The following is a 15,392-nucleotide window of genomic DNA, read 5'->3' as shown; positions in this document are numbered from 1 at the left end:
ATTCATCGGCTGAACAGCGTATCCATGGGAAACCAATGATGATCACACACACACACACACACACGGGACAGTACACCCCAATGGCCCGCTCTAGTGTTTTTTAAACTGATAACCAATCCTTGCGTGTCTATTCTGACCATAAATCACACTCACACACGAACACAATCTTGTACACACACACTACCAAACTCTCCTACACACACTTCAGACCATGAGTCATTCTTCACTTACTCTAATCGCTCTGAGTACAGTCGACTATCAGCCCGTCCTTTGAATATATTCATCGGGCATATTTGTGTTGTGTTAAGCTTGGCAGACGCTGCGCCGCCGTCACTCATCTTGTTCACGGGACACCAATTAAAATGCCTTTTTCTGCACAGTCTAAAACATATAGCTTCTATTCTGACGGTGCACAGAGCAAATAAAGCAACACACAGCAAAGTTTTATCATCCTGAAAAGACAAAAGTCATTTTATTTGGCTCATTTCTGCTTTGACTGTAAGTCAGCGTGAAAACTAAGAAGAAAATCTGGTGCTCCTGGTTTGGAGTAAAGTTTATTTTACATATTTCACTGAACTGCAATGATTATAACTGATTTTTCAACAGGTAGATGATTCAATTAATCTCCATCAAGCAGTTTGGTGATGGAATAAAGCTGAAGGAATATGCTTAGTGTCTGCTCTGGTGTTTAAAAGCACACAGTGTTGTGAAACGTGAGAGATTGCTTGATTTATGGTCTGGAATATTTTCCTTCTCTATCGCAGATCCTGAATCAGAACCCGTGGCTCCGACGATTGTGATCGCACCCAAAGACACCACGGTGGTGGCGGGCAGTGAGGCTATGCTGGAGTGCATCGCTAACGCAAGGTAGCTTTTTTGTATACACACACATGCACAAATACACACACCGGCACCAAGTTGAATCAAACAGAAGCTGGATCAGCTTCCCATCTGACATCAGCAGAGGAGCTAAATCCACCTGAGTTCACCTGGAATCTGTTTCTGCTGCAGACTGGAGAAACATTCAGCGGCAATTTCCAACCTTCGTTCTTTGCGTTAGACATCGGGGTGTTGTGGAAGAAGCTATTTCTGAAAGCTCTGCAACACTTTTCTTGTATCGCACGCTGAAGTCAGCCGCCAGGGTTCTGTTTCCAAAAGATGGAAAAAGAACTTTTATTTTCCTGTCATCTCTCGGGACGATGGGGGTGGACAGTTTGGTTCGCCCGCCTTTAGCACGCTCACTCAGGTTTCCAACTCCACGCTGCTTCTATCATTAACCATCAGGTGATCATCTGGACTCACCTTTGTGCTCACAGTGGATTATCTGACCTGTTCCGACTGTGACGCCACAGCTTCACCCATGAGAACGTACAGCAGACTCCAACCCCAGCATGCAAGCTGTAAGAATTATGATCTCATCAGATCGTGTCTTCATTACCCAGACACGTGGTCGGTGTAAGTGACTCCACTGGGATCAGGACTGCAGCTCGGTCGCCAGGAACCGTCCACTCCACTGCACAGCTATTCCACCCAAGACCGAAGTGAAAGAATTGCAAGAGGAGTGAAATCTAGCGATGCGCTAAAAGCATCTCCTTCTCTCTGTTCATTAATCATTAGTCAATTAGTGTTATGCAGCAGCCCTGGTAGAATGTTAAAACAATTAGGAGTTTGACTGAAAACAAGCAAATCCACCGGGCAAAGTCAGAGCTGTAGCATCTGCTGATAAGACTCCAAGTGTTATCGTGTAGCGGCTCCCTTGTTATGAACAAAAGCTAATGTGTGTTCCTGTTAAAACTCGGGGTATCATCTTAATGAGAAAGCAGTGCTGAGGAAGGGCAAACTAATATTTATAACCTGCACATTCGTCAGAAAGTCAGACGCAGGATTTTTATGGCATAATGGTTTGGGTTGTCTTTATTTTCCACCAAGTAAACTTGATTTACAACATGAAAATAAATCATCGAATGCATGAATTGCACGAACCAAATGAACCTTTTCTGCCTCATGCAGTAGAATGAAAACCAAATGTTAGAAGAGATAAAGAAACAAAACATCTTAACGTCACATATTTCACACGCATACTTTAAATTTCTGCTGTTTGTTTCTTGATCCAAGCTGATAACTCTTATTTTTGTAAAGGTGCAGTAAAGCTGATTTGATTTTGTGCCCTCAAAATAAACCGCGGCCCCATGGGTACCCATGATCCCTTTCTCCGCAGTCCACAGCCGCTGGATCCTGAGTGGATCTGACTCCTGACAATCAGACTGTCGGCTTTCATTTCCTGCCTGGCTGGAACAAAAACTGATGGACGTTATATGTTGTAATTGTTTTCTCTTTACCCCCTCTCCTCTCAGACCGTTGGACGGTCTGGTAGTGTCATGGAAACGCAATGGGCATCAGCTGAGCAGTGGGCGTCGCCTCATTATTCCCGCCCCCGCCTCCTCTGACACGGGGTTGTATGTGTGTGAAGCATTACTAAGCAACGGCACTGCCAAACCAGTGGAGGCAAGGGCACACCTGACTGTGATGGGTAAGAGAGTGACTCACACACACACACACACACACACACACACACACACACACACACACACACACAACATGATTATCCACAATTATCACGGGAAGGCTGGACACATCAAGCCTAATGTCATCAACACGTGTCATTAATTTTAGTTTTAACCTTGCCGTCGTGTTTTCGCCTGCACTTTTTGCCCCCGGCGGGGTTTCATGCCGTTTATTGCTCCATTTATTCCTACTTTTCTTCTGGAAGCATGCCCCCGCCCCCGCCCTCCTCTCCCTGCAACGACTGTCAACCGCAGGACCGCTCTAGCCGAATCTGACGTCCACACCCACCAATAAGCGCCACGTTGTCGCCACAAACAGCTGTTTCATTCACATGCACACTTGGCCTGTGTGTGTGTGTTTGTGCGTGTGCGTGTGTGTGTGTGTGTGTGTGTGTGTGTGTGTGTGTGTGTGTGTGTGTGTGCTTTCACACCATTGCAAAATGGCCTCGCAGACACACACGCCTGTTTGCCCAGCAGCTAAATTAGTTTTGTTCCCTGGAGTCTCCGATCAATAAGAGAACACTGAGAGCAGTCAAACAGGAGAGGTCTCGTCACGATGCGGCGCCGTCTGCAACACGCACACGTGTGTGTGTGTGTGTGTGTGTGTTTGTGTGTGTGTCTGCGTGTGTCTGTAGCACACGTGTGCAGCCGCAGAAGCCAGCACAAACACAGAGGTGTGATTGATGAAGAGAAACTTTCCTTCCTCCAGTTCATCAGCGCCATTTTTGATCTGCAGCGACGCCCAGAGTGAAGGAACTACAGAACCACGCCCCTTCCTGTCTCTCCTTCTTTCTCTTCTTTTTTTTCCTTGCTCCCCCCTCCCTCTCTGTCACTCTACTTATTCTTTATCCCTCCTTGTCTCTCCCCCTTTGCCTCCCCATCTCACCGTCTGTTCTCTCCTTCCCTCTCTCCCCTTGTTTCCGCCCCTTCTATTTCCTCCCTCTCTCCCCTCTGTTTCCTCCCTCTTTCCCCTGTTTCCTCGATCGCTCCCCTTCTATTTCCTCCCTCTCTCCCCTCTGTTTCCTCCCTCTTTCCCCTGTTTCCTCGATCGCTCCCCTTCTGTTTCCTCCTTCTCTCCTCTCTGATTTCTCCCTCTTTCTCCTCCGTTCTCTCCCTCTCTCCCCTCTGTTTCCTCCCTCTCTCCTCTGTTTTCTCCTCCTTTCTCCTCTCTTCTCTCCCCTCCCTCTGTCCCCTCTCCCCCCTCTCTCTCCTCCCTCCCCCCTCATTAGACCGGCAGCAGTGTGCAGGCCTTCCTGCTGGGACGCTCTAGCAGCTGATGAATACATCGGTACTGATCCTCTTCCTCTGTGGTGCCGACAGACCTTGATGCAATGAGAGGGATTCCTAAACAGAATAGTGTATGTGTCAGTGTGAAAGGGGGCGGCCTCAAAGGCCTTCATTATTCAGCTTCATATCTTCTTTGCCCTGATCCACTAATCAGAATATGTATGACACGGGCTTCTGCTGTTGTGTGCTGTACGGGGCGACTGCCGGTGCAAACAACAACACACCCGTTGTCGTTCTCCGGCTTTATTTTGCAGGAACACAGCAGGGAATCCACAGAACACAAGACCCCAAACACTCCAGTGTGGGTTTTGTTGTGTGTGTCGGTCCTTACGCTCACCTGACTAGAGACAATTTATGCACCTGTGTTATCGCTGGCACGCCACGCCGCTGTTATTCATCTCTTGTTTTGCTCCTCTCCTTTCCCCGCTCGCGTCTCTTGTCAGAAATCGTACCAAAATCCACTTCGCACAATAAAGATAGGAGATTTGTGTGTGGGTTTAAAAGTTACCGTGAAGTAGTTAAGAACTTTAAAGTCGGTGCAGTCAAGTAGAATAAATGCAGCACCGACATGGGAGACTGACACACACTCACTCACACACACACACACACACACACACACACAGGCTTGATATATTAAAAAAAAACTTTGCAGTTTGTCTTTTTTGTTGTTGCTACCTCAGTTTACCCATTGTCTGTGCAAAGCAACAAAACTGAGAGAGACGACACTAGAGGGATTTATTATTTCTCTTTGCAGCAGACATAAAAGGACGGCAACTCTGTCGAGTTAGAAATGGAAATATAGAAATGAAACACTTCCTCCGTGTTGTTTAAGAATTGCATCTTTACACATTTGCCTTTCGGTTTACGTTTAATTTTTATCAAACTCGTGCGACGTTTCCTGAGCTGCTGATCTGAAAGTCAAATTGCTCATTGCTTGTTTCTTTTGGGTCGATTTCTCTCGTTTAACATTACCAAATGTTTTTGGAAGAAATCGTCATTTGAAGACTATTAATTTGTGCCCCCACCTTTTCCTCCACAGTGCCTCCATCTTTGACAGCTCAGCCCAAGAGGAAGATCAACGCCGATGTGGACAGGAATGTCGATATCCCCTGCTTAGCGACAGGTACGCGTGTGTTTTAAAAAAAATTTTTAACTGTTCAAGTATGAAACTCATACTTCTGCATTCTGAAGTTAAGGACGGATGGATAGTACAAACCTACACCAGTGTTTTAAGAATAAATTAAAACAAACTAGTCTGAAAGCTCGAATGCGTTTGAAAAAGTAGGTCGCACGTCAAGCCGTCTGACTCCGTCTGAAGACGAAAGTGATGCCGCCCGTCGGGGTTGACCTCGCTTTAAAGGCCTGCAGTCATATCGATGGACGCGACGCAGTGCGAGGGGCTAAAGGTGTAGCCGTGACAGTCAGACGCACTCGTGATGGACAGAACCGCCACCAGCAGTGTGAAGGTCTGAGGAAGAGGATGTGATGGGCTTTGATGTCAGGCTTTAATGGTGTATTTGTTGCAGCCAGACGCTTCTCAGGTCAACGTGATGATTGGGTTGAATTCTTGTTTTAATACTTTCTGTTTGTCTTTTCCTGCGCAGCCGGTTTGATTCGGTTTCAGCAGATGATGGTTTTTATCTTCATCTTCGACAGAGCCTGTTGTGTTTGTTCAAACTACACAACAGCTGACTGACCGCATTGTGTGTGTGTGTGTGTGTGTGTGTGCTTGTGTGTGTGTGCATTTTAAACAGCGACAGTTCTTACTTGTATTCTTTCATTTTTAATAATAATCATAACAATAATAATAACATTAAAAATAATGAGCAGAAACTACAACTTATACACTCTTTTGTCTCTCTCTCTCTTCTTCTTTCTCCGTCTCTCTCACATTAAATGAGTTTATGTTCCTCCTCAATAATCTGATACAGTAGCGGCGTAATTAAATAGTAGTGGCCTGAGGGTAAAGAGAGAGAGGAAAAGAGAGATGGAGGAAAAGAAGAGCAGGGGAAAGATGGAGTGAAGTGACAGAGTGAGACAGACATGGAGGGAGTGAAAAATACTTCACACGTGTCTCTCAAAACTTCACACCGACAGATTGAGAAGTGTGTAATTTTTCTGTCTCACACACACACACACACGCACACACTTCCTGTCATAGCTGGTGTGTGCCTCAGACAGGTGGGACCTTATATTATAGATATTCAGAGCGCTGCTCTTACCCACATCTTTTATTCAGGCTGTATTTTGGCCCCCGTCCTCCACCCTTAACCTGCCACCCACACTCTCCAATCAATATATAATTAGCAGTTATTATACCCTGCATGCATATTTATAGAGAGCATTATTGCAAAATATTAGAGAACTGTTGGTGGGGAGAGAGAGTGTGTGGCTGTTTTTAGTGTGAGTGGGAGCAGTTTGCTGAGCAGTGAGGTCAGATGACTTATTATTTAAAGAAATGAGAACGCTCTCCCTCTGTGTTTTCTCATTTGCTGGTGTGTAGGCGCGCCCCCGCCCAGGATAGAGTGGTTTAAGGACGCCGTGCCTATTTCCAAACTGGCCAATCCACGCTACAAGGTCACGTCGGCAGCCGGGCTGACGGTGCGTAGGGTCCAACCCGGAGACGAGGGAATATTCCAGTGCATCGCACGCAACCCTGCCGGAGAAACCCAGGCTTACGCGCAGATGATTGTTTCCAGTGAGTTATTGTGATTCACCCGATAAAACCACATCAACCTCCATCAGATGCATTCAGGTGTTACGGATAATTATTTTGACGTGTGAATGTTTCGTATAGGACGGTTCAGCGCTGATGATGGCCAGCTCCCACACAGCTGACCCCAGTTCAGCTCTTACCGCTCTCCGTTTAATTAGTTTTTCAAAGTTTCATTCAAACTTTTCTACACGTTTTGTTTATTGTTAAGGATTTAAATTAAATTTAGATTTGACACGTATCTAAAACACATCTTTACACATTTCCTTTTATTTTATGAGTAGAGAGCTGTGAGGATGAATGACCCCCTTCTGGTTGCTTCTATTTTTGTGTGTTTTTCATACTAAATTGTGCTCAATCTTCAAACAAATTTATCATCAAACAAAAGCGACCTAAGTAAACAGATTTAAATAACTATGTTTGAAAAAACCCAAACCACACTGCATTAATAACCGGTTTCAGCTGGACTAAACTCAAATGCTGAATGGACCGTTTTCAGAAGCACGAAGTTGGTAGGAAGTCTGACCAGAAGCACAAGATGACAAAATCAGAGATTCCAGAGGAAATGAGGAAGAAGTGTACCGGATTACATCATTGTGGGAAGGGGTTATAACGCAATTAGAAAGTCTCTGGGACGCCACAGATTCACAGTGAGACACATTATCTATAAACGGAGAAGACTTTGGACAATGCTGAACCTTCCCAGAAGTGTCCGACCTTCTGAAATTCCTCTTAAAGCATGACAAAGACTCTTTCAGAAAGCCACAAAAGAAGCAAAGACATTCAAAGAACTCTCTCTCTCTTCAGTAAAGGTCAGTGTCATGGCTCCAATATTTCAACCGGACTGGGCTGAAATGTCACCCATGAGAGAGGAGAATGTTACAGAAGAACATTAAAGCTCTTCTGAGTTTTACCACACCTTGGTGACCCCTCTGAGGTTTTTGGAGGCTAGTCGATGGTCTGGTTAATCAAAAGTCAGTCAGTCAGTCATCTTCAGATTACCACCGCTGTATCCGCCACAGTGGGTCACGGGGAGCCGGAGCCTATCTCGGCGGCATAGGGCGTGAGGCGGGGGACACTCCGGGCACGACGCCAGTGCACCGCTGTAGTCAAAAGTTGAGCTGTTTATATCCACAAAACCTCCAGCATGGTTACTTACCATCAACTATCATCGACCAAAACTTGAGTTCAGCTGTCCGCCGGAAAATTCTGAAGGGGAATGTCGGGTCGTCTGTCTGTGAGCTGAAGCTCAAGTCCCCCTCTGACTCAACAAGAATAAAATTAAAGTTTTCCAGCAACTTGGTCTGGACCTGAACCCCATTGAGATGCAGTGTCAGGACCTGAAAAGAGCAGATCTGCAGAGAGGGAGAGGAATAAATTCCACAGCAGTAATGTCAGAAGAGCCATGGTTAGAGGAGGCCTTCGGTTGCACCTGGACTCAGATTGTCTTTGCTTGCCGGCAAGGTTTATCATGAGATACACACAAATAGAGGAATGCAGGATAATCTGTTTCCTCAGCAGTGTTAAATTAAAATCCCCATCCGGCTACAACACCTCTGCCTTTCTGCACACACACAGATTTGAGTTTGAATCAACCCCGCCGCCCTTTCTGTTTTGGTTTCCTTTCATCATTAACTTTCACTCGTGCTCCTTCCTCCTGCTCCACCCCCCCCCCCACTCTCATATTTTCTCCTTGTGTTTCAGGTGCAGCCCCCAAATTTACATTTCCTCCATCTGACCAAACAGTAACTGATGGGCACACAGCCTTGTTTACCTGCCAGACGAGCGGAGCTCCAAAGCCCGCCATCACCTGGAGGAAAGGTAGCACACACACACACACACATACACACACATACACACACACACACACACACACCGCTGCGATGTCTTTGTAATTCAAGATGTGCTTTATGACTTAATTACTTTCACTCATCTCAAGGCTTGTCTTGTTATTCTCCGTCTCTGTAGGATCGCAGGTCTTAGCTAGCGGCTCTGTCCAGATTCCCAGGTTCACACTGCTGCAGTCTGGTGGCTTACAGATTCAGCCAATCAGCTTCCAGGATTCGGGAGAATACACTTGCATGGCCTCCAACTCCGAGGGAACAATCAATGCCTCCGTCACTCTCATCGTCTGGAGTAAGACGCACACACACACTTAGACTGCTCAATATACATCTGCTAATCAGGCTAAAACAGACAAGGAACACTTAGTTAATCCACCGCCGTCCAATCACATTAGCTTAGGCTAATGAACAGCCATGTGATTGGTTATTGATGCCGTGGGCTGCTTTGGTGAAATAATCATCTGATTGGTCAGGGGAGGCGGATGATTGATCTGCTGGTAAGATTATCGATTGGCTCCTTGTTTTTATATGTTACTATGTCTTGGCAGCTTTAAATAAAGAGTGTTGAATTAGATTATCTCTCAATTGTCTATTGGGGTGTATACACACAATCTCTTTGAGGTCAGAGAATACCACAACAGGATCAGAGACAAAAACAGCTGCACTCTGCTGTGTGTCCACATTTATTTCCCACTACTGCCTTTTCTGTAGGATCTTAAGCGTTTAAAGTAGTCGAAACCAGGGTGGAAATAAGAACCAGTATCATGCAATAGTGTTGGAAGTGTGTGTGTTTGTGAACGACACGGGAAGCGACACTTGTTTTCAGTTTAGCTGGTTCGGGGATAAGCTGTACACTAATTTATGTCTCATTACTGCGGAGCCAGTTGCATTTAAATTTTCACTTTTCAAATAATAATAATACCGTGTCATGTTTACATAAAAGCACTAAATAAATTTCATTCCAGACTCTAAATGTTCCCCGCCAATGTTTTGCTCCTCCTTCTCTTCTTCTCTGGATGTTTTGCAGGTCGTACCGTCATCACCGTGCCTCCGACCGACCAGCGTGTTATCAAAGGAACCACTGCTCTTCTGGAATGCAACGCCACGCATGACCCCAGGGTCAATGTCAGGTATCCGTGTGTGTTCATGGGCTCTCACACCTCCTTCGCAGTTCTTCTATTGTTTTCTCCTCCTCTTCTGCTGCAGCTTCAGCTGGGATCGAGGCGGCGCGCAGGTCCGTTCCTCCAGCGGAGGCCGTGTCTCCGTCATTCGTGGCTCCCTCACCATTGGCCAAACCTGGTCAGGTGACATCGGGGATTACACCTGCACCGTGACATCACAGGCTGGCAACGACTCCCACTCTGCACGCCTTGAAGTCATGTGAGTTTGAGCGACTCGTTTCTGAGACGCTGTGAGATGTAATTCCTGCTTTGGAGGCGCTGGCGGAGGAGCGCGTTATCTTTCGGCGGAACCGGGCCAGCTGGTTCTCCAGCTCTTTTTTGCTGAGCTCAGCAAGCTGCCTGCTGCCTGTAACTTAACACAGTGTCACAACATGGGCATCGATCCTCTCATCTAACACCTGGCAAGAACTTCATCGATGTAATTCTGCATCTTTAAGTAGCTGTCAGAACATTGACACATTTGTTTTGCTATATGTAGTGAAAATAGAAACTGTTCTTTATTTATATAATTATATATTGTCATATACAGAGCAGGCAGTCATCTAATAAGCAAAATGGGAATAGTTTTCATCCTCGTGACTATGCAGTGCAATGAGTTTGACTTCTTCTGCACCAGTCAAGTAGAAAAACAGCCAATCCACACCAAGCAGTTTAATTTAAAAGATGCGGAACAAAGGAGTGAAGAGCAGCAGTAAATAAATGATAAGGAACATGAAAAACACGTTGAGTCTGTGGCTACTGTGTCTTCATTACAGTAATAACATTACCGTGAGGTCGAACCTATAACCACACACCCTGTGCCACACACACACACACACACTCATGCGTGCTCCAGTGTGAGTGCCTGTATCCATGTTTTTTGAATGAACACACTCCTACATGTCCCATTATGTCTCCAGCATCTGAAAACATTCCTGATGGAAAGATCCCGCACACGCGTTTCACACAGCCTCATTATTGCCACTCTGCCAGGTTAGGCTTTATATAGAAATAGGCATTTTTATAATTTATTTATTTAAGGTACTTATGATATATTAATACAATTGTAGGGGGGGAGAGGGATGGACTCCTGTTGAATTATATAACAGCCAGAGGTTACACGTGTCAAACTGGAAGGGAGGAAGTCATTCTCTGTTTATGACTGAAGAAAAATATGTGGGGGAAGGACGGAATCCTGTCCCAACGTGTGTGTGCATGCACGTGTGTGAGTGCATGTGCATGTGCGTGCGTTTGCATTCACATGCGTGACTGACAATCTCGTTAGCTTAGTATTAGCAGGTCAGGAGGCTAACAGACGCTGGCGGCTGAGGAGACAGACTAATTACCAGCAGGTTATTGGTTCAACTCCCACAAGAGCTATCCATGTGTTTGTAAGTGTGCTTCTGCACGTGTGTGTGTGTGGAGGGGGGGCTGCGTGAAGGTAGTTTCTCTCTACGCTCATCCATTAATTAATGTGATGGTGTCAGCTCAGAAAAGAAAACATCATCCTCGCCTCCCGTCAGCGACTCTCCCTCCTCTTCCAACACGATGTCGTGTTCTTCACATACATGTTAACACAACATAGACACACGCGTTCATATGTCCTGTCTCACTTCCAATTTAATGTCAAATGCTGACTCACTCAACAAAGGCAGGAGCTCTTTTAAATGCCTGATCTGATCTAATTAAATAATAATAATAAGTAATAATAATAATCTGTAGCCTCGGATGAGATAGTAAGAAGTAATTCAGGAGGTTTTGAATATGAAACAGCTAGTTTACACAGAAGAGGCTGTGTTTTCATCATGCTTTCAGTGTAAATATATTATATATATATATGTTTTTGTGCTGTCTGTTAATATATTCACTCCGGTTATCTCCGCTAGCATCCGTAGCCTTCACACACTGACAGTCAAATCTGCTTTCCATCCCCTTTATTCTTTTTTCATTCCATCAAGCCAAAAGTATTTTATTTTACGGTGCAGTAAAACGGATGTAATCAAACGTCTGGACACATTCTCTTGCTTTCATGACTACATCTATTTTGTTTCCTTATTATTTTGTTTTCTTGTTGTCATCATGGCAGGGGATGCACACATATCCACAGGGAACGGGCAAATGTCTGGGGAATTACTTTTTAATAGACGCGGAGAAATATATTTTTCTGTGTTCCTGATCACATGCGGACGAAAATAAAATATCACAAAAAAATAATAAAAATGAGACGCCATATTTAGGAGACATCCCTCGCTGGAGCTGTTCCTGGACCAGACGCAGGAAGCAGCTTGGGTGTCGGAGCCAACATTATTCTGACACACATCTAATAAAAAACACAGGAAACACTTATCTGTGTGATGAAGGCACTGGCACTGTGTCAGAGACTTGTTTATTAAACACACATGTATAATTACATGTTCAGATACTTATCATATCCCTTAACATCTTCTGTGGATGGAAGAAGACTAATTTCCCATTTGGGGAAATTCTGTCTTTTCCTTCCTTGCCAGAAGTTAAAAAAGATTTCTATCACGATCTTGTTTGAATAATTACATGCAGCTACTGTGAGCTACTAAAGACTGGACTTGTGAAGCTGTCTTATTAACATGTTTGTTTGTTTTTTCTAAGCCATTGTAAACATTTGAATCGGAGCAGAAACTTACCAACCAAATCACATGTGTCAAACTCAAGGCCCCGGGGCCAAATGTGGCCCTTGAGAATGTAAAAGGTCAGAGTGTCTACAAAATAGATCCAAAGTGTGCCTTGACCAAAAACTATATTTCCCACAATGCAGTAATTAAAGCTATTTTTAATTAACTTAATTAAGTTAGCCTAAATCAATTAAGGCTAACTTTAACATTAACTTTGAACAAAGTTAAAGTCCTAACTTGTGTTTGATGTTATTTTTCTTTATTCTCTTGAATAGTTTGATCCTTGATTGATGGAGTTTCGTCGGTTTAATAACCTGACAAATTAACAAAAGGATTTATGTTACAACAGAGAAACAAACAAACATAATTTTTCTGTGTAACTGTAATGTTTGTAACTTGAATAAGTAATAACTTCTGAGTTATTTGACATTAAGGAGTAGTTACATTTATGTTACATTTATTTTACATTACATTTAGTTACATTTACATTTAGTTACATTAAATTTAGTTACATTTGCAGTTACATTTTTACATCTGGCCCTTTGAGTACAGTCATTATGCTGATGTGGCCCTCGGTGAAAATTAGTTTGACCCCCCTGAACTAAATGAATCTTTTATAAATGTTTCTTGGTGAGAAGATAAACGCTGCTGGAGTGGGATCTAAAGTTTCTGGGTGTGTGTCGTGTTTGCAGCGAACTGCCTCACTCTCCCCGGTCCCTGACCGCCCGCCTCAACGACTCCGACTCACGCTCCGTCCTGCTGTCCTGGCTCCGCCCCTTTGACGGGAACTCCCCGCTCCTGTACTACCTGCTGGAGCTCTCCGAGAACAGTACGTCCCTGTGTGTGTGTGTGTGTGTGTGTATCCGTGTGTGTGTGTATGTGATGTGTGAATGCTTTATAGTTCCAAACAGCTGTTGGCTCACTGTCTACCAGGCACTGACATACACTCATTTACAAGAGGGGGACATATGCAGAATGGTGTTGATGTGCAAATGTACATTCAGGTACCCTATAAATACCCCTCCGCTGCCATCCTCCCCCACTCTCTCTCCCTCCCTCGCTGTCCCTCACCCTCTCTCTGCCACAGATGTTTTAACAGCAGGCTGGCTCTTTGTCAAATGAGAAGTACAGGAAGACAGGAAGAGAGACATGGGATGGAGTGATGGGAGGAACAGATTGGAGGGAGAGCAGCTCTCACTCCTGCTGGGAACTAAAGGGGATGCATTGATGAACATGCAGAGCCAAGCACTTAACACATGACCGGGGGCAGGGGGGTGGGGGGTAGGGCCGAGTCGTATTAGTAGGTCTGTTGATTTTTGTTATCAGAGGAATTGGCAGGATTGCTCTTGAGTTCAGTCTTATATTCCTATTATTTTATTCTGTTACAACGGGGTTGGGGTCGGCAGGGGAGCCTCAAATAATCTTGGCGCGGGGGGGGGGGGGGGGGGGGGGCTTGCTGGACTTTCTCTTCTATTTTCCGCATCTTTTTGACAAATTGCAGAGGAACAGCATGAAAATGACTACAAGTTTTCTACTGGCAGCTGTTTGGTAGCAACTCAAAGACACCCCGAAGAAATGATTGATTAAAAATGTCCCAACATCTGGTCGATTACCGTAAAGGAGCCAGACAGTGGGAAATGGATGGGACTTGTGAGCACAGTGACGACCAGCGATGTGCGATTGTGTTATATTAGAAGTATTGAATTTTATTCTCAAGAGAATGAGCCATTATGAGCACAATGCATTTTCAGACAATGGTGCTAATACACTCATCCTGTTGCTGCCCATCTGACTCTCTCACACACACACACACACACACACACACACACACACACACACACACACACACACACTGGTGTATGCTGCAGTGATGGACGTGCATCTGTCTGCAGTATCTGCAGGAGAGACGCTGTAAGATAAGCTGGCAGCATTATGCAGCAGCATCTGTGTGTCTTCATTAATGCCCCTCCTCCATGCAAACTTTCTTGTTGCATCTTATGCTACTTTCCTTTATTACCCCACCCCCACCCCCCTTCTGTCTACCTTTCCTGCTTGCCTCTTTTATCAGTTCCCCCTTCTTTCCGTGTGATTTATGGGTCCTGAGTGTCCCTGTGTCTCGGTTCGTCCCGCCTCAGCCAGATGGTATCAGCCTCTAATCTCTGCTCCTTCTGTCTAGATTCACCCTGGAAGGTCTACCTGTCCGAGATCGATCCCACCGTGACCAGGATACCAGTGGGCGGGCTCACGCCGGCCAGGACCTATCAGTTCAGGCTCTGTGCTGTCAATCAGGTGGGCCGGGGTCAGTACAGCGACGAGACGCAGAGGTGAGACCAGACGCACAATGAAACACACACCTACCACTACTATCTTTAATTCAGTGTGTTTTTAATGTGGAGACATGCATGAAACCATTATTTATATAGAACCTGCTGTGAGGTGTGCAACATGTTGTGTGATAGATTTGGTCCCACAACTTTACACATACTGGTCACTTCCTGTTGTCTAAAGGTGGAGTGGATGCACACACGCCTGTGTGTGCATGTGTGTGCATGTGTGTGTGCGTCACGTTGCCGTGAACGTGTGGATGAAGCAAAAATGGATTCTAACAAGGAAAGGCCGAAGGGAGTGGCCTTGTTTATTTAGATCTATTTTCTTTTCAATGAGCAATTTATATTCATCACATCCATGCCGATGATGCGTGTGTGTGTGTGTGTGTGTGTGTGTGTGTGTGTGTGTGTGTGTGTGTGTGTGACGGTGGACGAGTGCATGCATGTGTGTGCGTGTCCCTGCCAGTCTTTTCTTGCGTATTTGCATGTGTGTAAGGGAGGGAGTGATTTGGCCTGCAAAATAAATCACTACATGTTTGTGTTTGTCTGCGCCTGTGTGTGTGTGTGTGTGTGTGTGTGTGTGTGTGTGTGTGTGATTGTGTGTGTGTGTGTGTGTGTTTGCATGTTAATCCCATGAGAAAACACTAATGGGGTAATTATGATGCCTCCGCCCTGATGGAACCGGATCGAGTGTAAGCGGGTTAGAGGGGGTGTGTGTGGCAGACCTCTAAACAATTTTACCCCCGATTACACGCATACACCAAATCTCTTGATGCTCGCACACAATACAACAGATGTGACCGGGCATTGTAAGGTGGTCGCACAGGCGTGTACACACACACACTCACA

General features: G+C 45.2%; 1 protein-coding gene across 4 annotated transcripts in view; it reads left to right on the top strand.

The window, feature by feature from the left end:
* sdk1b (sidekick cell adhesion molecule 1b) overlaps positions 1-15,392 on the top strand; it is a 180,520-nt gene that overhangs the window by 107,061 nt on the left and 58,067 nt on the right. For all 4 annotated transcript variants that reach the window (XM_068321731.1, XM_068321732.1, XM_068321730.1 and 1 more), the window contains 10 exons: positions 765-867; positions 2,355-2,530; positions 4,891-4,974; positions 6,355-6,549; positions 8,269-8,385; positions 8,533-8,700; positions 9,436-9,538; positions 9,615-9,788; positions 12,909-13,045; positions 14,393-14,540. In XM_068321731.1, the coding sequence (XP_068177832.1) occupies positions 765-867; positions 2,355-2,530; positions 4,891-4,974; positions 6,355-6,549; positions 8,269-8,385; positions 8,533-8,700; positions 9,436-9,538; positions 9,615-9,788; positions 12,909-13,045; positions 14,393-14,540 (1,405 nt within the window). The remainder of the gene's footprint in view (positions 1-764; positions 868-2,354; positions 2,531-4,890; positions 4,975-6,354; positions 6,550-8,268; positions 8,386-8,532; positions 8,701-9,435; positions 9,539-9,614; positions 9,789-12,908; positions 13,046-14,392; positions 14,541-15,392) is intronic.

Source organism: Antennarius striatus, chromosome 8 (assembly GCF_040054535.1).
Source record: "Antennarius striatus isolate MH-2024 chromosome 8, ASM4005453v1, whole genome shotgun sequence".
NCBI classification, from domain to species: Eukaryota; Metazoa; Chordata; class Actinopteri; order Lophiiformes; family Antennariidae; genus Antennarius; species Antennarius striatus.
Note: the sequence above shows the minus strand (reverse complement) of the source record. Positions and strands in the feature narration are given on the sequence as shown.